At 39.9% G+C, this 27,586-nt stretch overlaps 1 protein-coding gene across 5 annotated transcripts; it reads left to right on the forward strand.

The window, feature by feature from the left end:
• Positions 1 to 27,586, forward strand: GEMIN8 (gem nuclear organelle associated protein 8). 5 transcript variants are annotated; one of them, XM_090125349.1, is made up of 6 exons: positions 1 to 206; positions 1,649 to 1,760; positions 3,384 to 3,477; positions 4,203 to 4,238; positions 6,976 to 7,399; positions 24,610 to 27,586. In XM_090125349.1, the coding sequence occupies exons 4-6, from the start codon at positions 4,215 to 4,217 to the stop codon at positions 24,864 to 24,866; spliced, it is 705 nt and encodes a 234-aa protein (XP_089981475.1). In that variant the 5' UTR covers positions 1 to 206; positions 1,649 to 1,760; positions 3,384 to 3,477; positions 4,203 to 4,214; the 3' UTR covers positions 24,867 to 27,586. The 5 variants fall into 5 exon arrangements, with proteins under 5 accessions (XP_089981475.1, XP_089981481.1, XP_031451956.2 ...); XM_090125355.1 differs by having other exon boundaries at positions 3,384 to 3,469; XM_031596097.2 differs by lacking the exon at positions 3,384 to 3,477 and having other exon boundaries at positions 32 to 206.

Consider the following 27,586-nt stretch of genomic DNA (forward strand, 5'->3'; position numbering starts at 1 on the left):
GCCGCCAGTCTGCCACCCGCACACACACACACACGCCGCCTGCCGCGGCCCGGCCTCCCACAAGATGGCGCCGCAGCTCCGCTGAGGGTCGGGCGGAAGCGGCGGACGAAGCCCCGCTCGCGGTGCCGCGCTGCGTGCGTGCCGGAAGGGAGCGACGGAGCACCAGGGCCGGTTCCCCTCAGTTCCCCACGCCGCTGGCCGCCCGGGTGGGTACGCAGGCTGCGGCCGAGGCCTCTCCCTGACGCCGGGAATGCTGCGGGAGGGACGGGCCGGGGAAAGCCGTGGCGCTAGCGGGAGAACGAGCAGTTCGTGGGGAGTTGGTTGTGCTTTCGGAGCTTGGGCGCCTGGTGGGGGCGGGCAGACAGGCAGCGTTTGTCGCGAGCAAATCGGCTTAAGGGGTCGGGGCTTTTTGTGTTTCCTCCACAAAATGTTGGTGCTTCGGGGGCACGGCCCCGCGTGTGCTGCGGGCAGACCTCTATGGGAGCGTGCTCCTGTCAGCCCGTGGCCTTCGCGCTTAGCGGGGCCGTGGCCTGTTGGTCTTTCTTGTGCTGGCGATGAGCTAAAGGGCTCTAAGCAGAGCGTGGGCACCGCGTATGTGAGAGCAGGAAGCTGGCTTTGCCTTCAGAACCTATGAGGTTTTGTTCTTTTCCAAGCTAATGACTGAAGCGATGAGGTCCCATGAAGCAAAAGCTGACAGGGCTGCTGGTGATTGCACTGCACCGTTGGCCTCAGCTTTTGGGCCCACGTGGCTTTTGGGTTTGTGTCCTGGATGTCAATCACCCGCCTTTCATGGCAGCACAGGGTTACTGCCTCAGGCTCTGCTTGGCTAGGAAGTGCCATAAGAACCTCTAAAGTTTGATCAGCGTGCCTTGTTTACAGCTGTGTTGGTTAAGCCAGCAGTGATTGTAATTGTGACTAAAGTGCAATTTGTTTGCAGGAGTTAGCACTGCTGGTGTATGAGATTGCTATTGCTACAACGTCTTCACACCAAAGTCTTCACGTTGTTCTCTTTGGATGATGGCCAGCTGTGATTGAATCCTAAGTCCCAGACAGATCTTGTGTTTATGGCCATTCTTAGAGAAGAATGCAGTTGGGAATTTTTTCTGTTTTTCTTTGTTTTTAGGGAAATACTGATATAGCCAACTGTCTTAGCAGTCACAGAGTTGAAATTTCTTCATGATTGTAATTAAGGCACTTTGGTATTAAAGTTAACATCATGCACCAATATTAATCTAAGGCATATCATCAAAGCACTACTCAGTTCACGCTCCTGGTAATTCTGCATTAGAAGTAAGCATTAGAATTTTGTTTTGTTTGTTTTTTTTTAAAAAGGCAGTAGGTGTTTGTCAGAAGATGCACACTATTAATATAGATGACTTGCTTTATCTTACTAAACTTTAGGATTATTTCTAAAGAGCTTGAAGTGGGTGAGGTTGAAGTACCCAGTGCAGGTTGATGTTTAACACCTTAAATTGTTAAACTTCCACCTATGGGACATTGTGGAAAAATGGGTTCACAGAGGTGACATAGTTTGGCTTTGAATGCCAAAACCATCTGGGAGCTCAAAAAGTCTCTGAACTCTCTGTTGCTGAAATAATGACAAATGTAGTTAGAGAAGTATTGCATATGTACTTACTCTGTTTTTCAGAGTATCTCTTGCTACCCATTGCCAGAAACGAGGCACTGAGTTAGGAAGATCTCTGGTCTTATTTGGAGAAGACACTTCTCAAGGAGCAGAAGCATTAGCAGCAACAGGCAAAGTTTGTAGTCCTCTGTTGTCTATCTGTTTGGGCATTTCTTGTCCACATGTAAATTACTTTTTCAGGAAAGCTTTATATAAATGTTTTGGTGAAGAATGCTGTTGAATTTCTTGAAAGTTCACCTTTCTTTAATAATATCTTATATTGTGTTCTTTTCTCAGTACCACAGAATGGTTAATTTTCCAATCATCAGTGTTCTAAATAAAGTCAAATTCTCTTTCATCCTAAATTAATGGGCCTTTTGACCTGTACCTGTAGGCTCCAATATGGCAGCCATGTGACAGCACTGTATCTGACATACCAGAAGATGGTTTTGCTTCCATACATGTGCTGTCAAGTCTTAAAATACAACAATTGGTCTCAACTTCATTTGACTCCATACAAATTGAGTGCTGTCACTACTTTGATCAGACATAATTACTTTCACTAATGTTTACTTGGCTGATGCTGATAAAAGCATGTTTTGATTAAACGCATTGCCTCCATACTTCATTATCTGTGGAGAAATATTCTAAAACTGAGAAAAGGAAGCAGTAAAACTTACCAAAGAGAAAACTTTCTTTTGTTAATTTCTTTCATATTTGATGAACTGAATAGAGTTGAATAGTTTCACCAGGTTTTTTCCCTTCTTTCTCTGTTCCCCATTAGAAAGCACACGTACATGTCGTATATTAAGAATAAAGTATCAAACTTCCCCGGTTACTGCTTTAAAAAATACATTTACATTAAGCTCTGAATCTGATTTCTATTTATGCTGAAGCTACTTCAAAGAACGTTCTGTCATGTAGGAGGAATTAGGGGGATAATGAATGTGAAATGTACCTAATTTTTTTCTGGAAATTGAAGAGTTGGCTACCATGAGCTTAGATTTTTAAGTATAAGGAAGAGACATAGTGACCTTGACAGCATCCAGATGTATATGGGAAAGGGACAGAAAGTACACATTTAAGTCATGAGAATGGAGCTAGAAGTTTTAACAAGAGTTAGCATGGGAAATGAGATGTTTGGGGTGTGCAGAGGGATAGCCCATGAGTATTTGATGTAGGTGTGGATGGCAAATGTTAGAAGTCACTGCAGTGTTTTTCAGTGATCTCAGTTCTGGATTTTATTCTTCCTACTTTAAGTAGGCAGGGGGGAATACAATGAATTCATGCACTTTGTTTGCCTAATGATACAATCCTTTTACTTACTTAAGTGTCAGCTATTGGTTGCAATGGACTGCTTGTCTTTGGAGGGCTCCTTGTTGGTCTGACTAAAGATTTATAGGTTTGAGCTTGTTGTGTGCCATACTAAGGGCAATAATCTGCCTTTGTGGTAGCTTCATGATTTGCATTTTCTTTGAATGTGGCTCATCCTTATTCTTTCACTCAGTATGTTTTATCTTAAGAGGCAAAAAATTGCTGTTTAATTAGAAGTATTAAATGGGAGACAGAGCACAAGTGGTTTTTGTCCTGTATGCACGTGCATTGTGAAAAACCCTAGTTTTACGTTGATATAAATCTACAACAGTTGTAAGTAAGTGCTGTCCTGGCTATATTCCAGTATTGCTGGGAAGAGCCTTTAACTATGTTTTATGGGTAGCGGTGGTGGTTTAGCGTGCTGGGTGTCTGTTTCCTTTCACAGGCATCGTGTACATCAAGTTTTGAATGACAGTCCTGGGAGGAAGTATGCAGATGAAGTAGCTAATGTTGTAATAAAATAATTGTCAGGTAGGGAGGTAAGCTGAAATATTTCTCAGTTTTTCGTGCTGGTAGATCACACTGAAAGTGATGGCAAACACAAATCTAGCCTTAGAATCATAGAATGACTTGAGTTGGAAGGGACCTTGAAGATCATCAAGCTCCAACCCCCTGCCATGAGCAGGGTTACCAATCATTAGATCAGGCTGCCCAGGGCTGCATCCAAGCTGGCCTTGAATGTCTTCAGGGATGAAGATGCAACTTCTCTGGGCAGAATACCTTGTGGGTACAGTAATGTTGTTCATGCTTTTGCTCTTTCCCTTCCTCCCCTTCCCCTCTTCTTTTTTTTTTTTTCTTCCTTCTCTCCCATTGCCCATATTCCTCTTTCTTCTTCCTCACATTCAAAAATATCATTGCAACCTGCGTCAGTCTACGTGTCCTTTGCAGGAGATGGGATTGGTTGTCTGGAGAAAAAGATCAGTAAATCAGTAATGTGGAAAATCATTCAGTCTCAGCGTTTGAGGCTGTACAGTAGTAGATGGCTCCCTGTTAACCTTAGTATTGTAGGGGAGAATTTTAAGGACTGGGTTTTGTACTGGCTAATAAAAAACTACTACTAAGAGACATCAGCTAGCCACAACAGAGAAAAGATATTCAATACCTATAGGCCATAGTACTGAAGTTTAACAAAAAATACATTGATTGCTTGTGACCATCATAATGCATATTTTTATGAATTAAAAGCTGCTATTTTGTTTTCTAGTTCACTGTGATCATGGAACAAACTCCACAAGAGATGGTAAGCAGTCTTTATGGTTGTCAATGTGATTGCTTAGTCATATTTTATATACAAAATGCATATAAGCACTTTTATTGAATTGTCAACGCAGACATGTAAAAATTAGATGTGAAAATACCTAAATGGCTGTGAAATAGAATTCATATTACAACAGTGAGTGATTTGTCTACTCCTGGAGAGGCTCCAGAGTCATAACAGGAAAATAAGAGGACTCTGATCATTTGCCTTAGATTTATAGCTTTTGTTTTCATGAGGAAATCTCTTATTTCCATTTATTCTGCAGCTGAAAAAGCACAGACATAGAACTAAGATAGACTTTAAAGTGTTCCCTTCCTCTTTCCACACCAGTGTAAAACATGTCTGTAATTTCTTTTTTAACAGATGGATTTTTAAAATTCAAATGTAAAAGGGGGGTCACTTTCAACAGAAAAGCCATAAAAAGTACTTGGACAGGCACCAGCATCACAGTCTTGTCTCCATGAACTGGCTTTTTGTCTTCCTTTCTCCTAAATTAACAACTGGAGCCAGTCAACCAGCTGGATTCCAGAGCCTAAGTAAAGTCACCAAGGGCTCTTTAGAAACATTTAAGAAGAACTGGAGATATTTTCTGAGCTTTGAAAGAACGTGTTGTCATTTTTGGAAATATATAGAATGTAGGAGATCTCTGCTTTTGTGAAGCTGCATGATGTTTCAAAACTGGATTTTTAAGTGGTGGGAAAAATAAAATGTTCTGTAAGTAACCTGTGAATGTATCAAATTCGACAACAGAACGTTCTCATCTGTTGAAGGATGAGGAGTCACTGTGACATTCTTTAGCAAAGTAAGCACAATAAATAAATGAAAAAAACATTGTATATCATAGCTTTTAGGTCCCTGGGTGATTAAGAATGAAGAAACTCCATATGGAAGGCAGATGCTTCTTTTGCACCCACTCATTTTAGGAATAAATCTTCTCAAATGACAGGTCTTGTAGCAACGCAGTATTGGACTAAAACAAGAATCAATGCCATGAAGTTTAACACCCGTGAATTGTTACTTTATGGCAGGGATCATTTATGTGATCTTTTAATTTGGATTGCTGAGCCCCATAGGCCGTCACGATTAGGGTGCAGTTTTAATCGGAAGTTATTAAGGAATGCAAGTTTGTTTTGTTGTGTGAGGTTTTTTCTTTTTCTTTATGGACTCTCATGGCTGGGGATCTTTTATTTCTGAAAGCACTCAGCAGTTACCTAGAAAGAGAGCATTTATAGACCTCTTATGGAGTAATGGGCTCAGCTTTGTAGAAAGAAGGGAAACATAACAGTTGAGGATTTTTTTAATCTGAATAATAATTACTCCAAGCTCTCCAGCATTTGGATTATTACTTGACAAAAAGAAAATGAAAACAGATACAAGTAAATGAAGTTAACCTACTTTACTTCGTTAGCATTAAACAGAAAGTGCTTCTTTTTTTTCTGTTTTGTTTGGGGATTTAATTTTTTTTTCCAGAGGGCCATTCTTTTAAAGCTATGGAATTTGTGCCAGTGCAGATCAAGAAAACACATATAAAGATTTTTTTTTCTTTTATGCCTCTAAAAAAAGAATAAAATGAAAAAAGTAATAAAGGGCTGTAAATGTCACATTCATCTCTGAAAACCTTGGCTAATCTTGCCATGGATTGAGTGTTTGCCAAAAAAGTGGTTTAATTAAAAGTCTTCTCATTTAACAGGCATTCTGTTTTGCCTAGATAAAAGATTTTCTACAGAAATCAAGATGGGACAGGAAGGAGAATGGCTACATGTTTTATTTGTTCTAGATTTTAGGTTACTACTCTATGGCTTTCTTTATGGCCTTTGTTATCTGCTGATTTTTGTGAGTAGAGTGAGGACAGAGGTGAAATGGTCTGTATGACAGGGCTTAGGGCTAGAAGGACTGCAGGGCTTTTCAGTTGCTATGGGACGTGGACAGAGTGAAATCGAGCCTTTTCAGGGAAACTAAGCTCAGATGCAGGACAAGAGATGGTGGTGTTGCAATACATTTCCCTCTACAGAATTATTTTTCCCTGTGCTTTATCAGTGGTACTTTGTTACCCTTTTTCATGTGTTGGTTGCTGATGAGTACAAAAGGGAGATTTACTGGCAACTGGAAGTTGGCTAAATACAGACTTGTTTTTGATCAAGGCCATGATGGCTATATGAACTTGGCTGAATTGCCATTTGACCTTTCCTGAGAAACTTATTTTGGCAGACAGATGGAGGAAATATGTTACTGGATAAAATGAATGCCTTTGTTTAATATGGAGGAATTTTAATCTCTTGTGTTTTCTGCCTGAGGATTTGGAAATCAGGTGTTGGTTGTAATGCATACACCTTGGAATGACTCCGTTCTTGGAAGTCATGTGAGTGGTTAAAGGGAATGTGGAATATATCCGCACAGCATTTTCCCTAAAAATCACTGACTTCCATAATAATAGTACAAACACTTGAGCGGAAAAAAACCTCCTGGACTCCACAATTCTCTGTTGCTAATTCTTCCTTGGTAGATATGATGATGAAAAAACAATCTCTCATAAGAGTAACAAAGTGTAATGCACTTGTACTGTGTTAACAGTTTCCCTTTTCTTTTAGATATTTTTTTTCCTTAGGAAAAGAGCGATCGATGATTAAAATACGAATATAGGGCTTACTCCTCCAGTGTTTTATCTCTCAGTTACTGCTTGTTTTCTCTTCCATGTGTGTCTCCCCCTATTTGGATGCAGGAAGAAACTGAGCCGTGGTATTTTCAGAAAATGTATGCAAGATACTGGAAGCACTATGATTTAGCTATGCGCTGGATGCATAGACACCAGGAAGCCTACAGGAAAGCCATGGAGTCCTTTTATCGTGTACCATGGCCTCCTTATGCAGCTTCTCCAAGTAGCCGCTACTCAGATTGGGATGGGGATGACCCCCCGTGTACCCACAACCATTTTTCCAACTATAGCCCACATGGCAGAGCTCAGCAGTACATGGATGTCCAGCCAGGGAAGGAGGATGATGACAGAGAGGAGGAGGAGGAAGACTCTGAAGTGGAGGAAGACTCGGAGTCCGAAGGGGAGTTTGAATATGACCTGAGTAACATGGAGATCACAGAGGAACTTCGCCAGTTTTTTGCCCAAACAGAGAGGCATCGGGAAGAACTACGTAAGTCTGTGCTTGTTTTGTGTTTTCTTGTGCTTTGTGGCCATGCCATTGAATCGTGGACAGCTTCAGAGTTTACAGGTTGTATAACAGTTATAGAAATAGGCACTGCAGGTTTCACTGCAGGCCAAGTAGATTGAATCAGGCAAAAATGGGTACAGTTGAGTACAATTCATTAGAAATAACTGTTAGAAAAATCTTCAAACGCTTTCTGTGAGAAAGAGAAAGAATTATGACCACAAAGAGGATAATAACATGCTTGTCTAGGAGACAGTATTCTTAAAAATTCTGGGGTTCTTGAAACTGAAGGTTAAATATAGTCAACACGTATGTTCAAGAGGGGAACCCAGAGGAAGTGCTGCACTACATGAACCCTACTGAACCCTGGGGTAAACCTCAGTGTGTACTATATAATGGAGCAACCGTTTTGTTTGTTCTTTTTTGGCTAACCCAACAGTAAAATTCCAAGACCTTTCTCTTGTCTCTGCATCCCTAAGGTACTCTTCATTCTATACTATACCAGAAGTTTCTCTTTATTTTGCATCTTGATCTGGAGCCAAGTCATTAGGCAGGGGATGTAAGCCAAAGATTTAGTATTTATCTCAGATCTTGATCATCATCTTTTTTCTGTGAAATTCCTTTAAAAAAAAAAAAGTTTATTGGTAGTTTATTTCATATACAAATATTGCAGAGAGATTAATGATGTGTTTTTAAAAAGTAATGTAATGAGAACAGCTTTTCCCCTTAACTCAAATAGGAAGTACTGGAATAAGTGTTTAATAGAGCTTTCTTTGCATACCAAAAGAGGGAAATACTCTAAAGAAAAAAAAAAAGGATAATAAAGGCAGTGATTGGGAGGGAGAAATAAAAATCTTGTTATTCTAAGGTCTTTGATCTGAGGTATCCGGTGAGCTGAGACTCCTCAGCTTTAACTTCATGCTTCTCATCAGTATGGTGCACCGTTTCTGTAGTTAGGAAAGGAACGTGAGCCGAAGAGCTCAAGTGGTAGTATGTGATGTGCTAGCCCTTTCTCTCTATGGTTTTTCAGCATCAGCTTGATGTCTTCTTCTGAAACATTCCTTTAATGAGGTACAGGATACTTTAAGATGCTTGGCTAATTCTAGAAAATGCAGTACTTGCTTTGATTTTTTTTTTTTTAATCTTTATGATTAATGGTGTTTAAAAATGTGTGAGTGATTATAGTGGTGTCCTGAAAATGGGGAAATCTGGGCTTACAGATGCTCTTTGTCACGAATATCCTATATGACCTTGGAATAGCTGTTCAGTCTATTCCTGACCCTTCACTGCCTGCTCTTGCTAAAAATATGAAAAATATCCTTTATGATGAGCAGGTGAATCAGGAAGAGGTTTGTGACTCAGAATACAGATTTGACTTCTGTTCCTTCCACCACAGAGATACTTGGAGCCTTTTGGAATATTTAGGTTTCTGCTCTGTGCCATGTACTAGCCTATTTATGGGTAAGCGTGACTTCACTTTCTTCAGTGACAGTATTCCATATCTTTGTCCAAAGTTAAGCAGAATCTGGACTTGAGCTACTGCATGCCTCAGTTTCTTGTCATTTGAAGTTTCTTTGTGGTATGATAAAGCGAGGGTAATACTTGTATGTAATTACTCAAGTCATGAAAAAGTAAACAAGTACTAGATATAATTAAAATACAGAAGTGTTACAGAACACTTGGGTGACTGCTGCTATCTAAATGCTAATTTTACAGATAATTAAAAACATAGTATAAGCTTGTTCAGAAATATTTTTTTCTTGCAGGAGGGAGAAAGAAAAGTAAAATACATTTTTTTGTTCTGTTGAAGTTTCTCGTGTAGCAGAAGTAGCAGGAAGAGGAGAGAATCTTTGTTTCCCTCATTGTATGGTAATGAGCTGATATGGAGATTGTTCAAAGCACACAATAAGGTAGTGTTATTCATTTTCTTGGGTGTCTTTTCAGAACAAAATGAAATGAAATTTAGAAGCTCATTAAACTGCAGTCCATTACACTACCATGTTCTATCTTTCATACTATGCTGAAGAATCCCTGTAGTTCTGTATTGATATTCAGGAAAACTGAGACAATGCAGCTATTTGGACGCGTGTGTGATGAGAGCTTTGATTTACCAAGTTAAATACAGCTGGTTCTCATCCATGACCCATGTCTCATCAATGTGTGGAAGAATAGTCAAATAGACTGAAATTGTCAGACTCACTTCTAGTGCCTGTTGAAGAGTCCACTCGAGGTAACAGGGGTCACAGACATTAGGAGAGAGCATCTTCCAAACTTTATTTGAAAGACTTATATAAGCCTGAGATTTAGGAGGGTAAGGTATATGTCTGGGTGGTAAAATACAAGTCTTAATACTAATTGCAAAAAGAAGAGTTTCAGAGAGAAGGAAGCTATTGTTTTAAACTAGCCACAGAAAAGAACTTCAGGTTTAGTTCAGTTTTCAGTAACTAGCACAGACTTACAGGAATATGCCTATTCTTCAGCAGTTTTTTTTCAGTTGTTGGCTGACTTGTACAGTAGAGCCTTTAAAACTGGCAAGCTCTAAGTCTTGCTGCATGATTTAACGCTTAGCAGGGACACAGTTGTTCACAAACAACCTTTTTTTTGTCTTTGAATTCATATCAAATTCCTCATAGTTTTTATATTCTCATCACGTGTTGCAGTCAAGTTATGTGTTCCTGGAATGCCCCAAAGTAATTGTGAGCAGAGTTCTGCTGAGTCTGTGTGAGCTCAGACACATTAATGCACCACAAATTTATTCCATATTCTAGATATTCTGTACACTTGGTACAATTTCTTACAGGCAGTTTTGATTTCTTTTCAGTTGTTTACCTTCGTATGCAATCACAATTATTTAGTGTATCTGTTCTAAGGGGTTTTGTTCCTCATCTTAACTGATGATCCCAGTACCCTGCTTCCTTCAGATGTTTTTAGTAGCATTTAGGTCTTCACTAAGGCTGTTAAAAAGCATGAAATCATTGTTCTGAGTTATCACACCTGTCAGACCTAGGTAGTGTACTTTATTCTCCAGGTGTCCTAGATATGAGGGGCTGAATACATTGTCTTCTTACATTTGCAAGACTTAAAGGAACAGAAACAAGAAAGTAAGATTCACGAGCCTAACAATTCAGTGAATTGTCTAATTAATGTATTTTATTTATTGCACTTCCGAATTTAGCCCTTGAAATGTGGTTTGTTGTTAGGCAGTTTTTCTTTGTTCCCTTTTTACATACAAGAGAAGATGACTGCTGTAATTGAGCAAATACGGCCTTGCAAATACATTGAGAACCATTCTGTAGCAGCCAACAAGCAATGAAAGTGTCTTTTATTTAAAAACAAAAGCAAGGGAAAGTACTGTCATGTCAGTTCATTACTGTAGGATAATGGCCTGTCAGTTGTTAATGCTACAACTCTTTTTTTCCATTAAAGCCTCTGTTTGTATTGCCCGCATAGGCCCTCCAGCTGTTCCCAAAATAATGTTGTCTCAACTTAAAATTTTCATGCCAGATGGAAGACCTCTAAAAAAAAAAAAAAGAAAGAAAGAAATTGAAAGGAAATGCTGAATGAAGATGTTTGTTTCAAATCTGCAATTGGTAGTTTTTTTCCCTTGGGTTTCAGAGAAAGATGACAGTTGCCACTGCCTCTTCCGTGACAAGGGACTAATGGAATTTTCCATGTTTTTTAAACTTGTCTGAATAATACCAGATCCATGAAGTTTTTGGTTTTGTTTAAAGCCTTTGTACTTTGGAAAATAAAGGCTTTTATGCTCATGTTTGTTACCATGCTTTACCAAAAGTGAAAGAAATAGATGTTTCTCTCTGTTACTTATTTTGCTCTGTTAGACTCTAGTTCTCCTCTAGATGATCAGCATCTTTTTGCTTCTTTTTCCCTGCCCTGGACTGCTAAAAGTGTGTGCATGGTGACTCTATAAATGTCTGCTTGACTCCTTGGCTTGTCAGCCTTGCCATCATCCAAATTTTTATCACTGTCTTTGTAAGCTGTATTGCTGAAGTTTCTGAAAAGAACTTGTGAAATAGAGTGTTCTCCACAATATATATGGGTGTCTGAGATACGTTTTTGAGGCATGGGGTGTTTTTGTATTTAATGGAAGGAGAAATATCTCTTCTTAATGGTTGAACCTTTTATCATGTAGCAGCAGAGTCTTCTCAAGCGTACTTGCAGCAGCAGCCAATGTAGAGGTTGTTATTATTTGGAAATCAGTGGCAGAAGAATGTCTCCTTGTTGCAGAAACAAAGAAAAGTTCCACAGTTTTTCATCACCTTAATATTGAAAGGTAATCTGTACTTGCAAAAGAAACAAAAAAGGTTCTGAATTGCATTTGCAGAACAACAGAGTTGGGCACAGTTTTATATCTATTTCATAAGGGAAAAGATTAACATTGTACTGAGAGTATCAGCTCGGGAACACAGATATTCCTAGAGAATGTCGTTCCTAGAGATAGTCGAGAAAATGGCCTTGGATCTTATGCTGGAGACAGAGCTTGAGTTTCTAACACGTTTAGCTTTGTTGTGTGGACCTATGATTTTTCCCACTAATCCAGCATGTTTTGCAACTGGTGGCTGTCATACTGCTAAAAGTTTAATAGAACAGAGAGACAAGGTGGCTGTGTGCTTTCTGCCTCACTGGACCAGATACAGTCAGAAATGAATTTCCTCTGTTGCACTGTCAGGAGGATTTTGTAAGGGTTCGTACATAGAGCTAGGAGTTACAAATATCTCTTATTTGTTTTGTGCCTCAGGCTGAGACTTTTTGACAATGTTGGCATCTGCTTAAAGTGTGCAAGCAAAGGCCAAGTGTGCAATCGTTTTGCTTCTGGGATGCTCTAGGTATCGTGTCAGGGGTGCTGCAAACCATGCTCTAAGCATGCAGCCTGGGCACTCAGGGGGAGCTGGGGCTGAAGCTTTGTCTGCCCATGGCTTTGCTGTGCTCGGTTCTGCCCAAGCACGCTGTGGGTTACAGGTGTTTGAGGTGCAGCAGGCTATTACTAGGGGCATGAGAGAAGCAGCTTGTCTGGTTCAGTGTAATTGCAATGTATACATCACTTTAAGAGGAGTGTTGAGATGTCAGGTGTCTCCATTTCTTTTTCTTTCATTTGATGGAAGTGAAGAATGCTTCAATAGCTGTCTCAGTGTGAAAATATGTATTAAACTTTGGAAACCTATGGTTAAAATCTCACCCTTTATTTTTCTGTCTCCATTAATACAGGGAAGATAACACATACCTCAGGTGGCTTGTTGAGAGGCTCAATTTGTTTACATTCATGAGAGATACTGAGTACCTTACCAAGAAGTGAAAGCCTTAGGTGACAGAAGAACAAACAGTATGATCTGAGAAGAGTTGTTCATTCCAGACCTTTTGTTTAATGCTTCAGTTAGATGGCACCCCTGCATACATCCTATTGACATCTTTACTGAATTAGTGCAAAATTTCAACTCCTTTTCTCCCAGAGAGCTTTTATTCTTAAGTTATTTGTGAATCAGTGAAGTCTCTGGTACCTTTGTATTGTTGCTGCTCTTCGTAAATCATTGCTGTAGTAAAATTCCTTCTGAATGAAGTTTTTTCTTGAGGATGAGATGCATGGGACAGACATCATCGCTCCTCTCAGCTTCCCCTTACCATTTGCATGCTAGGTCTGCTGCTGGTAAATCTTGATTGTTAGTGGTCTCAGAAAGATGCAGTGAAAACTGCTCAGTAGTTTGCAGTTGTGTACGTGGTCTCTTCTGTAGCTCTGATAGGTCAGCTATTAGAACTTTCTCTTTACAAAGAAATTGGCAATTCAGTTTTAGGTCAGACAAGCAGTGTGTCATTTCCTGTTTTGTGTCCATGCAGTTTCCAAAGCATGAAAGTATACTGCAGTGATGTACCTGGGCTCCATGAAGCTCTGGTGAAAAGCCACCCTGCAGACCCCAAGAAATCCCTTCTTCTTCTTAGAGCAAGAACAACTTTCAGAAGGTTTGGTGGGTGAACAAACAGAATCTACTTAAACTGGGAACTGGTGCTGGTAATTTTCTGAAGTCATGTCTGTCTGCTTGCTTATGCCATAAGCATCTGCAGCTGCTCTGTGTGGTTCCCCTAGTCTTCTCTTCATTCTTTGTCCCTGCAGGGGAGCCTGTGAAAGCAGCTGCAGCTGCTCTGGAAAAGAGCAGGTGAGACCATGCTGACAGCTCTAGGGAAGTGGTGTAAAAGCCATTCACTGCTAATCACTGGACTCAGGCAGTCTGTTATGCACTTTCCTATTGCCCTTAAAATTCCTGGGTTAGTAGTTCCGTCTTGGTGCCAAATGTGGCATTTGTGGACCTCTAAATGCTTTCAAATAGGAGAGAGCTCTTACTCAGTTTTGTGATGATAAATCTGAATTCATCCATCTTTAATGTAGTGCTCACAATCCTGTAATTGGGCAGTGGCTGTGAATTAAGTATTTTCTAACCCAGTCTTTTTTGTGTCTGCTTAGGGGAGCTGTTGTAGCATGAACAGTTACAGTTTTAAGGTTTTTAGTACTTGAGTGAATGTGTTTTCAAGGACCAAGGTAGAAATGAATGTAACCACAGTGCATTTTTTATGTTCTTTATTTCCAAAATCTGCTCAGAATCCAACAGTATGGTGCAACAGTACTTCTCAAGCCTTTAAAATTTTAGATCATTCTCTTAGAAAGCAAACGTCTTGTATGGATTTGCTTGGAGACATAACTTAGCTCTGCAAATTTCATTGTGATGTTGCTAAAGCCAAAACTTCAGAGGAACCATTTGCTTTTCAACACCTTTCACGGTTCCTCAGTTTTATCAGAAACATCCAGATGAAATTCTTGCCCATTGTAATTAGGGGCTGTGGGTTCTCCATGGACAGAAACTGAGAGTTGAAAGACTTCCTTCTGCCTGGATCTTGTAGAAACTTACCTCCTTGCATGCTCAAAATTGAGAGATACAGAGGCTTTTGGGCTACCAGTTTCAGAGTTAGGTGCCCTTTATAGAATTCCATCATGGCCTTGGACAGTCATTTGGGACTGGATACACAAAAGCTATCAAAATGGATGGAATTTAGCATCATATCCAAAGTAACAATCTTTCTTTTCCTGACCATGCTTTCAAGGAAAAAATCATATCCAAAGGAAGAGGCATCTTAAACTCCTATGTGCAATGAAACATTATCATTCTGTCTCTTCAGTGTCAGGGTTGAGCACCTGTGACACATTATGATGTGGTCTTCTACAAAGCCCATCCATTCCAAGAATCTAAATTATCTTCTGCTCTAGGAATTTGTGTCCAGAATCCCTTTTTTGGATTTTAATCCAGAGGCACAGTGGCACTTACCTGTCTCTCAGGAGCCTGGAGTACTTTGTTGATATGTCAACAGACTTAAAAAGAAGTTGTATTGCAAGCATATGAAGTGCTCAGCATGGATTGATCCAGCTGTTCATCAGTGTTACTGCCTCAGTTGTTATTTGTCTCCAAAGTACAAAAACGTGTTTATCTGGATGTCAGAGCTTTCCCTTGATATTTTCAAAGACATATGTCTAAGCTGTCAAAACACTGTTCTACTATACACTGAAATCACAGAGACAATGTAAAATGAAAAATAAATTTTAAGTGGGTATTTTTACTGAAATTATATAAGTACTGAAATAAACACCATAGGTGCTGTACTAGTGATTGTTATTGTTCATATTTATCTGGGTAAGAGTCTCTTGGGTTTAATTTCATTTGTAGTTGCCGAAGCCGTGGTTGTTGCTTTAAAAATCAACTCTATATTCACGTGGAAATTAGGGAAACTTTGCAAAGGAATGTAGGTTTCCTGAGAGCATGTTAGACCTTGATTTTAATACAATTGTTCAAATGCTACAAAGCCAATATTCTTCTGATCTCACACTGCACATGCAGAGCATCTCTGTTTCTAGATCTGCAGTTTCTCATCTGGTTGCTGACCAGAAGCTATGTGGAAGATTTCGAATTCATCAGTTGTCATTGCTCTGGGATTCTTGACCAGTGGTATGGTGAGAAGGAGTCTGAGGAACTGTGGAAGGATCCAGAGCATGAGTTGTCATTGTGGTAATGTGTTAGAGGAGGAGGTGCTGAGGTGGCAGTTAGCAAATTATCTGGCTGGCTTTGGTGGAGTGTGAGGAGAAGTATCTGCTTTTTCTGATCTTTCTGTTTCTCAGTAGATAAAGCTGGTGATCACTGATCTTCTCTCAGTCTGTATACATATTTGGGATTACTCCAACCCAAATGCAAAACCTTGCACTTTGCTATGCTGAACCTCATTAGGTTCACATGGGCCCACCTTTGGAGTTTGTCAATGTTCCGCTGGATGGCATCTCTTCCTTCTAATATATCAACTGCGCCACTCCATTTGGTGTCATCAGCAAACTTGTTGAGGGTGCACTCGAGCCCATCATCGATGTCGTTGATGGAGATGTTGAAGGGCACCGGTCCCAAGACAGACCCCCGGGGGACCCCACTCATCACTGGCCTTCACTTGGACATAATGACATAATGCCATTCACACAACCCTCGTTCTACGGCCTTCCAACCAATTCATTATCCACTGAATAGTCCACCCTTCAAGTCTCTCTAATGTAAAGATAAGAATGTGGTGAGGGACCATGTCAAAGGCCTTGCACAAGTCTAGGTAGATGACATCAATCGCCTTCTCTTTGTCCACCATTGACATCACTCCATCACAGAAGGCCACCAGATTGGTCAGGCACAACCTTCTCTTGGTGAAGCCACGCTGGCTGTCTTGGGTCACCTGCTTATCCCTCATGTGCCTTAACATATCTTCTAGGAAGATCTGTTCCATGGTGTTCCCACAGGCACAGAAGTGAGGCTCACTGGACGGTAGTTCTCTGGGTCCTCCTTCCTCCCTTAGAATTTTACTCTGATGGCTTTCCCTCCTCATGTGAAATCTTCCCTTCTTCAAGTCTCTTCAGTGTTTCTTTCATGTGGGAATTGCACCACTGAAGTCGTAGAATCATAGAATGGCCTGGGTTGAAAAGGACCACAATGATCATCTAGTTTCAACCTCCCTGCTATGTGCAGGGTCGCCAACCACCAGACCAGGCTGCCTTGGTCTGGAGAAGTCACAGAAGGGAGACATGAAGCTCCTACTTGACGAGTGTTAATAACTGTAGAAGTCAGGATGCTGAAAGCTGCCTTTTTGAAAGGAGACAGTGCTTAGACCTCTGCTCCAGCAAGGGGCTCTTGAACTACTTCTCGTGTCAAACATTTCCCTTTTGCAGAAGGTATGATAGGCACACGTCTGCAGGTTTTCTGTGGCATATTTTCATCTTGTTATTATTGTTGTCTTTTTCCATAGTAGGCACAACAATTTAACCTTGTGCATTTAAGTAAATCTAATTTAATTTGCTAGAGCAATGAAATGATGCTAGGTGAAAGGCAAGTTTAGAAACAGAACTAAGCATTTGTTTTGTTTGTATGCGTCCTGGCATTGCTCTTAAATTATTGTGGTGGCTTTGAAGTCTTAGTTTGTTATGTGTTTTTTTTTAGCATGGTAGCTATGGGAAACTCAGAAGGAAAGTTAATTTCCAAAGTTACCCCTCGGCCCTTTCTTTTGTAAGTTTTATGTGCTGATTTCTTTAGTTCCAGATGTCTCTTACAGAATTATTGGTCAAGCAACATGCTGTAGGGGTTTGTGTGTTTTATACAAACAGCATGGAAAAAGATGTACATTTCCTTCTGAGATTAATTTTATCTGTATTGGTGACTGTTAGTTCCGCATGGCTGCAGTGACACTAACTTCTGGACCTGCTGGTTAACTGAAAGGTCTGTTCGTAGTCTGACTGTACTTTCTTTCAAAAAACTGGTGACGTGGGCATAGGTTGCTTTCAAGTCTTCTCATTGGTAACTTAGCAGATTTCCCTGCGTATCTTACTGAGTTGCTTTGCCATATCATGCTGTAGAACAAGCTTGAATTCAGCAGTATAGTCTGTGGCTAGAATCAAAGAGAAAATTTAATTGAAACTCTAATGTACGTGTTTATTTTAAAAGACTCATACAGGCTACTCCTTTTTGTTCCCATGGAAGCACCAAACATTCAGTTTTATTTAGCTGTCGAGCACTCTATACATCGCAAAATACTGTCTTCCCCGTGTGTGTGCCTACTTTCTATTCAGGACACATACGAAGCTGGTAGCGAAACTCACGTTTCCTTATTGTTTTGATTTGCTTTTAAAGAAGCACTTCTAATTTTGTGTATTTCTTTGTTCGATCTACTCCGGCTGTGCCATATATGCGTGTGTGTATATATAGATACAGTTATATATAGATTTAAGTAATCCTTCTGTTTACTCTAGCACTGGTGTCTTTGTCTGGCGTCAGCACTGTTGCCATCAACGACAGATTGGAGTTGTTTGGGGGATGGGAGTGCAGAGTCAGCTGGTCTGTATTTAATCTTATTTCTGTAGGCTTGATCCGTACTGGAGGCAGCTGCCAGTGCCTGATCCTGTATTAATTTCTGCATGGTGGTCAGCAACCTCCTAGCTTTTTAATTCTTTCAGATGGTGCAAATGTAGAGTAAGGATGCTTTAGTATCTCTGGTTTGTGTGATGCAGTGCTCTGGTTAGTTACCTTGGGTGTGCCTGTGTGTTTTGTGCTCTCTCTGTGGCTGTCGGATGCACGCATATCTGATTGAGAGCTACATTCAGAGCATTCCACTTTTTAGAGCAGGCTTCCACTTGGGGTTCCATGGAGCCAGCTGGTTGATTCATGTTCATGGGTTTTGCTTCAGTTCGCTTTCTGGTGGAGATAAGAATATCCTTTCTTAAGGGTTTTGTTGTGGAAGGTGGTATGAGGAAATAAAACAAAAATTAATGGTCGTTTAGCTGGATGGGAACCGGTGTAGCCTACTGCTAGTGTAAACGTGGACGTGAAGGCTTGTATTGTTTCTATCTAGGAGCTTGGGCAGTTTGTTTTGGAGACTACAAGACAGCCCTTCTTAGTTTTTAATCCTATTTGTGGAACAGAAATCAGCTTTTTTAATTTCCAGTTAACTGTGCAGCTTTTATCCAGTTACTTACCCCCAAAAATTCAAAATTGTGTGAGATAATTAATTCTTCATAATTATCAGGTAGGAAAGCATTAGGCTCCTTTTGTAGAATAATTACACTGAAGCATGATGTGGATAATTAACAAGAGTGGTAAGTACTATTCAGTAGCAAACTAGGGAGTGGAACGCCGTGATTCTAACCTTGCTTCCTGGCTGTGTTTTCGTCTTGGTTTCAAAGATAACATCTAGTCACTTGTTGTCTTAGTAAGTGATCTTGTCCTGTTTCTACAGGAGTTTCATCTTTGAAATTTGTAGAACTCTGTAATAATAAAGAAACAATCAAACTGAGTACTTTAGATTTGCAAAATCTGTTTCCTGTCTGCTCTGACAGCCTGTTGCTACTGCATCTTTCTTAGAGAGACACTCATGTTTCTCAAACTATTTCCTGCTTTTACCACTAAGTTTTCAGTCAGACTGTGGTTCAGCGAACATTTCTTAGTATCAAAGCCAGTTTAGGTTGTTTCTCTTCCCAGCCTATTCACTTCTGCTTCCATGCTGCCATTTTAGTTCAGCTCATGGTGCCAAGACACTAAACTGTACCCAGATTAAATATAACTGTTTTTTGTGGGATGCAGTGTAGTGCCCCTGGGACAGTTATACCAGCATCTTTGAGGGGCCTGGGAGCTGGAGTGTGCAGCTAAGAGGGGAAAGAGAGAAGCAAGAGCTGTTTTTTGTAGCCGAGAAAAGAATGTCTGTGGGACCACATTTTCATCCTGCCAAGGAGTCACATCTGCTCTTACTTCAAAGCCTGTAACAGAACATTTTCTTTCCTTTTTCTTTTTTTTTCTAGAGAATATTGTATTGCTTGTAGATATACGTGGTGAAATATTCAATTTCTTTTAACTCCTTCCCTTCTCAACTAGTGGATGGAAAAGATGTCAGCATAGGTACTTGGGTTTTTAATGCCTTAGGCATTGGTGGTAGCTGTCTTTCACAGTGGTTGTCATTCTGATGACAGAGAGCTTATCATTGCAGGCAGTTACTTCCCCCAAAAAGTCACCTTTATTCCAGAATGGTGTTTTCAAGCCAACTACATGAATTAACTGTGTAAGTTACACTGCTGGTGTAGTAAGGTTGTGATTACTTAGATCTTTAATGTTCCCACCTATAGAAACTCTTGCTCCATAAAGCTTTGCACTTGATAAAGAGTAATGATGGAGATATCAGCTTTCATGATAGCTCTGGAAAAATTAAAATCCTTGAGTATCCTGTTGGCAAATTCTTAAATTGAAATCCTTACTTTGATAGAATTCCTTTAGGTCAAGATTGGGGTTTTCTATATGGTAGGCCTGGTTTATACAAGTACTGACATAATAAAATGGTCTGATGCTATCACTTCAGAGAAACCATGTAACTTCACTGTAGAGCTGTTTAGTTTTCTGGGGGAGCTGAAGAATCTGGCATTTTGCATTGAGAAGCCTGTGTGGGCAGAATATTTAACACAGCAGATAGGCTTGTGGGAAGTGGCATTCAAAGGCAGGGAACTAGGAGTCTTTAATCAGTAGAAAAGGGAAGCATTTTAAACGCTGTTAGCGTGGGCTGCTCAAGCTCAGCTCAGGTAGCATTTAAGACAGGATGAGAAAGCTCAGAAAGTGCACATGCAGCAGTAACAAAATCATTAATCACTTGAAATAAGCAGACGAATATGTGAACAGGGATATAGGTCGACATGAAAGCATGGAAAAGAAAAAGCAGAACTGAGACTGGGAAAAGTGAAATAATTCCTTCAAGAATAATGTGCTAGATAAGCAAGAAACCGAAAGTCAGTGGAGGCTGTGTGACTTATAGGGCAAGCAAGACATTGGTCTCCTGGCATAGCTGCCATGGTGCAGGTCAGCATCCAGTAGTGCAGCCAGCTGCAGGTGATGTGGGGACAGAGAGAGCTGCCTTGTGAGAAATGCTATCAGCTTGTGTGTGATCACTGGGCTACAGCAAGCTAAGGGCTGAGCATATAAATACGAAGAGCTAAAAATGGTACAAGACACCATAGGATGTTGGATGTGAATTTTTCACTGCCTTCAATGAAAATTCTGCATAGATAATTACTGTCCTTGCTTTTATCTTCTCTTTATGTGGAAAAATCTCTTCATGAGAACTTGTCTCCAAATAAGGAATTTTCTTGCATTTTGGTTTTGAGATTTTTGTTTTGTCCTTTTTTCTTTTTTTTCTGTTTTCATCTAATAAGAAAAGGATGAATTCCATAGTTGTTTTTTGATTGCTTCTTAATCTTCTCACAGAATACTATGAGCAAAGAAGAACAACTTGGATCAGACTTAACAGTGTATGACCTTCTTCTTATAAAATAGGAACAAGACCTCTGAGTTTTTGAGAGCCTATAAGGAAAATTGCTTACATCTTGAAGAGCTTTGGTCACAGAAAGCATGCAAAATGGTCTTTGTGTGCATATGAAGCCACAAATACAGTGAATAGCCAAGATGTTTTTACTATTTATCCTGCTTTTGGCAGCCCCTGAGGATGAAGGTCATTGCCTGCATTCATTCACATTTCTTCACCTAGTATATCCAAAATTAAAAGCCGATATCCATAGCAGGCAAGAACAAGTGGGAGGAAAAAAACCTTCTTTTAAAAGACCTAATAAGAATAATTGATGATGTCCCAGACTGCAGTATGACTTGGGTAGAGATCTTGGTATTCCTGAAACGTGAAGAAAAAACTACCTAATGCACTTGGAAAAAGGTGTCTGAACTGCTTTTGGCCAGTTTTTAGCTGTGGCTTCGCAGAAGTGGACTTAGGGATAAATTACTTCTGGAAATTGCTTCGAGGGAGAGGAGACTGTTTGGGAACAAACAGAACTGGCCAGTCAAGAAAATGTCAGCAATGCTTATCCTTGGTATGGTAACCAAACGCTGCTGCTGTGGTGTGCCTGCCTTTTAACCATTTGCAAAATGCTTTTTCACAACAGGGGGAAGTGAAGCTTGCCAGAAGTTGAAACTGAATGCTATAAAGGAAAGCACTGTTTTTTCTTTGTTGTTGTTTGTTTTTTTCCAGCGTGTGTGAAGTGGAAGGAGAAACTACTCAGAATTGTGTAAAAAAACTTGTTTCACATTTATTGTGCGGCAGCACAGTGACAAATTTGGAGTGTGGAGTTCAGATTTGAAAATGAGCTGGGAACTTCATTGTTGTGGGCTGAGAATTAGTTTCTTAATAAATCTTCCTGTCTAATTCATAAATGAATGTTTGGTGCTTTCTTCACAGAGACTCTTCCTCTTGATGTAGGTTTATTATTGCTATAAACAGCTTACAGTTATATTGTTTTGGGTTTTTTTTTTCCCATCATCAGAGACTTATTGTCATCTTTCTGAGACAGTAGCTGCAGATGTAGCACAAGTTGTATTGTTTTTAAAGTAAATTTTGAGGTAACAGATAGAATCCAGATTGACTAGAAATAAGGGGATTCTGTTTCCCTGTCCACCAAAGGTAATTAGTATGCTTCTCAACAGGACAAAACTTTCTCAGCCATCTTCTTTCTTATCTCAATATTTGGCTGGAAATAACAGCTTTGGTAAAAGCAGTAGCCTACATACCCATTTTATTCCATGGCTTCTCTTTACATGATTACCATGATACCAACTGGTGCCGGCGCTGTCGCTTCTCACAGTGGTGCCTCTCAACAAATAACCGATGAGAAACTACATCTTTCATGCAACTGCAGTGGCATTACTAGCAACAGCTACCATATTCTGTGCTCAAATTCAGCCTCTGCAGTTAAAAGCTGTGGGTAGCAGACTTCTGTCCACTGCCTATGCCCAGACTCTCTAAAGCTCATTCTTAGATCTAGGACTATGTAATATTGTCGCTCGGAGAATTTTTAAGCCAGTTGCTGTGGAATAGTTGGTAAGGTTGGTAAGTTAATGGCGTTACGTGCGATTAGCAAAGCATAATGTAAAATGTATGCTTCAGAGGTTCATTAGGTAATTCAGAGAATAGAATTATAATTTTTTTTTTTATTAAATTATTTTGATTGTTAATGTCAGGATCTGTGGGTTTATGAACCGCTTTGTGCTTCAAATAGAGATTGATGCACGCTAAACTGTAATCCACTCATCCATCATAAAGCTTCTGCTAGAAATATATTTAATTTCCAAAGAGAAGGATTCATTATATATCTCCAGAGAAATTAATTTTTAAGTGTTACTGTGTGCAGTGAATTATCAGAGAGATTCTCAGGCATGTGAGGAAGCAGCTGTTTCTAGTATGCAGCTATAGAGGTAACGAGTAATTTCCATGGACAATACAGAAGTAGAAGGAATTGTCTTTGTGACCCAAAAGTCAACAAGTGTGGGTTCAGTTCATTGCCCTGCCAGAGTTTTGCTTTATAACCTGCAGCAGGAGATGTTTTTTCAGCATAGATTATTGGGGTTTGTCAAGGAATATTCAGTGTGAGTTGCGTAATTTGCAGCAGGTTTGTCCTTTAAGCCTGTTACCTAGTTGTGGGTTCCCACAAAGTTTGCTTCAGTGCAATCTAAGTGGCCTGTGCCACCTGAGCTCTAAGCCTGTTCTCATGATGCTGGGCCCTCTGCAGGTGGTGTTAGTAGTTTTAATGAAGACCTCTGGTTGAAATGGCCTCACACCAAATAAATCTGACTCTTCCAGAAATGCACATGGACCTCTAATGTATGTTTCCTCTTGAGTTCTGGCAATGCAGCACACTCTGGGGATGTGCCCTTAAAGAAGAAGCACTGAAATTGAAGCATCTCTTTGGAGTACATTGCAGGGGGATTGAGCTCAGTGGTCTCCAGAGGTCCCTTTCAACCTCTATGGTTCTATGATTCTGATAGCCTCTCAAGCACTGCTGCCCTGCCTCTATCAACACAAAATGGTGGAAATGGCAGGACAGAAGCTTTCCCTGTCCCTCTCTTGACAAACAGATGCCAGAATTGAAGTTTCTTCTTACACTGTTGAAAATACCCATTTTTTCAACAGTGAATGAGGTACAGAGGATAATTCTTTTATTAAGTCTGACAGTCAGTTGGCTGCTGATACAGGGCTTTGCAGTTTAACAATAAACTGCAGATGTTTGACATGGATATGTCAGGATACTTAGCTTTGGGTTAGGGTTTGCAGATGTTGTGTGTTTGGTAGAAGCTAAATTCACTCTCTGAGGAAGGAGAGAAGGGGCCCATAGCACCAAACACTGAGAAGTATGTCCTATATGTGATTAAAGCATCCTGACCAGTGAACTCATCCCTCTTGTTTGCTTGTTTTAAAAAAAGTGTTCACGTTAACAGTGTACCATTCCTGTGATGCAGTTTTAGAAACCATCATTTGTTATTGGTAGGTGAAGAAGTTCAGTACCTCCCAGGTGATTTTTTTCATCTTGTTTGAATGTCTCCCATTAGAGAGGAGTCCTGCACATGCTGCGTTTTAACTGCCTAGAGCATTGTTTATTCCATCAGAGTAGCACTCATGAAGTGAGGGTATCCTTATGCATGCAAAACCAATTTCTTGCTTCAAAATTGGGCTTACTAAAGAGGATTTTTGGCAGATTGGTCCAAGCGTTTCACCTCCCTGAACTGTTTTGAATCCTCTTTAAAAGATGTGGTGCAGGGATATATGTTAGCTGTTATTTTGTCTTGTCTTTAAAGCAATGACAGTAAGGCTGTCAGTTTTGAACTTCGAGGTCGTGCAAAATGGATGAGGTTGGCTAGTTTGTCTAAACACAATGCTTACAGCTGCATTTCATTGGATACATTTGATGGCTGACACTTGCGTGACAGACTGGCTTGTTCATTTTCAGAGAGTAGTAACTGATTACATTTTCTCTTGGCTGTGGTTCAGCTAAAGTTGCATCGTCCTATGCATTGTTTTGTTATCTCAGCTGCTAAGTAATTACTTTGGAAACCAACTCTTATAGTTTTTTTTCTTTTCAGGACTTGTGTACATTAGGGAAGAACTGAAGCAACACTAGTTACTACTTTTTATTACTAACAGAGAGGTTTTCTGTATTTTCCAGGATCTTCGTCCCTTGAAGTAATTGGCAGCAACCTAAATGAGTGAATCTGGGCAGTCTGGACTCACCACAGATTTGAATAATATTTTAGAAGTTAAAATAAAATATGATTGGGTAATTTACATGTCTTGGTGTTTCTGTTGTCTAGGGAGACAGCAGCAGCTGGAAGCTGAGCAGCAAGAAATGTACGTGGAGGCTGATCAAGACCTTTACAGAAACATGAAGCGTTCTGTGGAGCCACCTGCAGAAAGACCTGGGGAGAGAAGAATGGCAGAAATGGAGAAACTGTACGGTGATGAAGCTGCCAAAATCCTAGCTATGGAGACTGCCATGCAGCTTATCTTTGATAGAAACTGTGACAAAAAACAGCCCAAATACTGGCCAATTATTCCCCTCAAGCTATGAGTACCTGGACTGTGCTCTGACCTGGCACAGAGCTGTAGGGACAGTTGCCTCAAGCTGTGCTGCTGGAAGATTCAACTGCACATGTCATTTTTGGATGGGTTTTAGGGCAGGATCCAGCAAGGACAAAGTGATTTTTTTGCCCTGTGTTCCTTTAACATCATCTGTTGTGATGGTCAGAGTTCATTTATATAAATACCATTGCCAATTAGTAAAAGGGAGAGGTAGTAATGTAACTGTCTGAAGTCTGTTTCACTCATTTGATCTCAGCCTGCCTTGACCATGCAGGTGAGAAATGTGACAGTATCTAGACCTAATGAACTGGAAAAAATGAACAGCATTACAAAATGAAAAAGACTATACAAATTGTCAGCTCTTTCTATTTAGGAAACTAAGTAGTCTTATTCTTTAGTCTTATTTAATATAGCAGCGTTTGGATCCGGCTTAATGCAACACAGCTTGAAGTGCTGTGTCTCCTAATCTTTTGATTTTCCTTTTTTTTTCTTTGAGAGCCAGGAGCCCACTGGCCAAGACACAACATATCAAATTACTGTAGCCTGGCCATTTGAATTCTTTTTTCAAATGCGTATAATAAAGCAGGAAGTTTTTCTTCAAGACCGATAGTTATCTGGCAGGAGTTCTACTCTAACATAAAATTAGATAGGAAAATGTTTTAATGAGGGAGGTGGGGAGTTTGGGGAAGAAACTTGATGTGGCCCTGTCTGTTAGAGATCTGTCTAGCAAAGGAGATCCTTAAGAGGACAAAATGCTTTTTGGGTAAATGCCAACAATTATTTTTGCCATTCTAATAATAACATCTTATTGGTTTGAAGCTTGAAGGAAGATATATCAGTCTTTAACTGTGAAACACTGCTGTAACATACCGCAGTGTGCTGAAGATCTGTAGTTTGTGTTAAGCACTATTATCATGGCAGAGCAAGAGAACAGCATACTGTTTTAGATATGACAAACATTTGTGTGCCTTTTTTCACAGCAGAGAATGTCACAACTGAAATTAACTTCTCATGCCCATTGTGCTTGTGTTCTCTGCTACAGTCAGCTGAATCAAACCAAATCTAAGGTGCAGTTTTGGAGATTTGTTTTCCCTAGTAGTTACCATGTTTTTGTAAATCAGCATTTTGACTTCAGTTCTACCTCCTTCACTCCTCATTAGATGTGAAGAGATGAGTTAAACACTGAAATTAAAATCCCCCAGTGTTCAAGACTTGTTACAGATGTGATTGATATGAATAACTTAGGCTTGACACACGAGGGAGGCGTGTTCTGAATTACAGCCCTGCATTTGTCTTCACTGTTGTTTTTTCTTGGATTTTGTCAGAAATCTGGTGTGTTGTATGGACTTCCTTGTTGACCAAATAAATGTTCTTAATGACATACTGTAATTTGTTTAAAACAAAAACATACAGGCAAAACTTCCATACTTCTGCACTCCAGTTCTCAGATCTAAAGCCTTCTTTTGCTGCTGTATCGGTTAGAGAGAGTTGCATTAAAATTAGTCACAGTTTTAACATAGTAAGAAGCACAAAGAGTGCTGACAGAACTTTCATAGGAATGCTGATCAGTACCATACCACAGAGTGTGGTACAAAATGAATGGGAGAGCTGTTGTATCTGCTGGGGGAAAACTGTGTCCCAGTCATATGCATAGATTTCTCTTTTTCTCTTGGAAATATTTCCAGTGTGTTGGTGATGTCTCCCCTGTGCAGTTCACTGAAGAAGAAAGAAGGGATGCATAGGACTGGGCTGTTTTTTATTTCAACCCAGTTCTTAAGATGGATGTTTCTGGTTCTGCTAGCAGAACCTGATCTCCTAAAGTAGTTGTAGAGACCCTACAAGACAAACATTGAATTCCTTTCTCACTTCAGATAAAATATACAAGAACTTTCCGTGCCTTTGTTTCTTGTAACTGTTTCTAAGAGGTTTTAACATGTGCTGTGAGGTTGGAAGTAGAGAGATCTGGATAAAATAAAAAAGTTCCCTAAGAACTATGCACTAAGATTGAGCGAGAGAAGTCCACTGTTGCAGACAGTGTTGCTGCCAAATAATTTCTTCCTGCTCCCAGATTTCAGAAGACAGGCAGTTACTGGTGAGCTGTATTTTGCTGGTTATTCAGTGGAACCTGGAGATTTTGCGTTAAGTTTATTTCATCTCCTGTGTCTTTTTAAAGTTCTAAGAAATATCTCAGAGAAGCGTCATCGTGAAAGCAAGGTAATTGCAACTCAAAAATGCACATAGAGTCAGAATGTCTGTAACACTCTTCACTCCTGCACTCTGCATTCACTCCTACTACTCCTGTAGTATTATGCTGAAATCTTCAAGTGACAGACCATGTACTTCTTTTTTTATTTTATTCCCCAGTGATGATGGTATGTCAACCTCATGAATAGAATGCAGCAGTGATGCTGCAAACTTGATTTTCCTTCTCCAGACCATCACAGTGTGACTTTCATTTACACCAACTGCTTGTACAGTCCTGCTGAAAGGAAGTTCTTCATGGTGGTAATAGTTGTCTTGAGCTTTTGTCAACTCTGACAGAAAAAAAAAATGAATCTTGCAGTTACATACGATGTGCTACATGCAAATATGCAAGCTGCCTCATCTTCAGAAGCTTGTGGTTGGTTGAAGATGCTTTTGAAGGAGAAAAATGGAAATTCATCTCTTTTACTGTATGCATTCTTAAAAAAAAAAAAAAAAAAAAAACAA

This window comes from Phasianus colchicus, chromosome 1, assembly GCF_987193195.1.
Source record: "Phasianus colchicus chromosome 1, bPhaCol1.hap1.1, whole genome shotgun sequence".
Classification (NCBI taxonomy): Eukaryota; Metazoa; Chordata; class Aves; order Galliformes; family Phasianidae; genus Phasianus; species Phasianus colchicus.

Excerpts from the sequence above, each read along its gene's own strand:
- GEMIN8 (XM_090125343.1), top strand. The coding sequence starts at position 3,677 with ATGTCTTCAGGGATGAAGATGCAACTTCTCTGGGCAGAATACCTT. Across the intron at positions 4,239-6,975 it reads AACAAACTCCACAAGAGATG|GAAGAAACTGAGCCGTGGTA; the intron begins GTAAGCAGTCTT and ends ATTTGGATGCAG. Across the intron at positions 7,400-24,609 it reads GAGGCATCGGGAAGAACTAC|GGAGACAGCAGCAGCTGGAA; the intron begins GTAAGTCTGTGC and ends TCTGTTGTCTAG.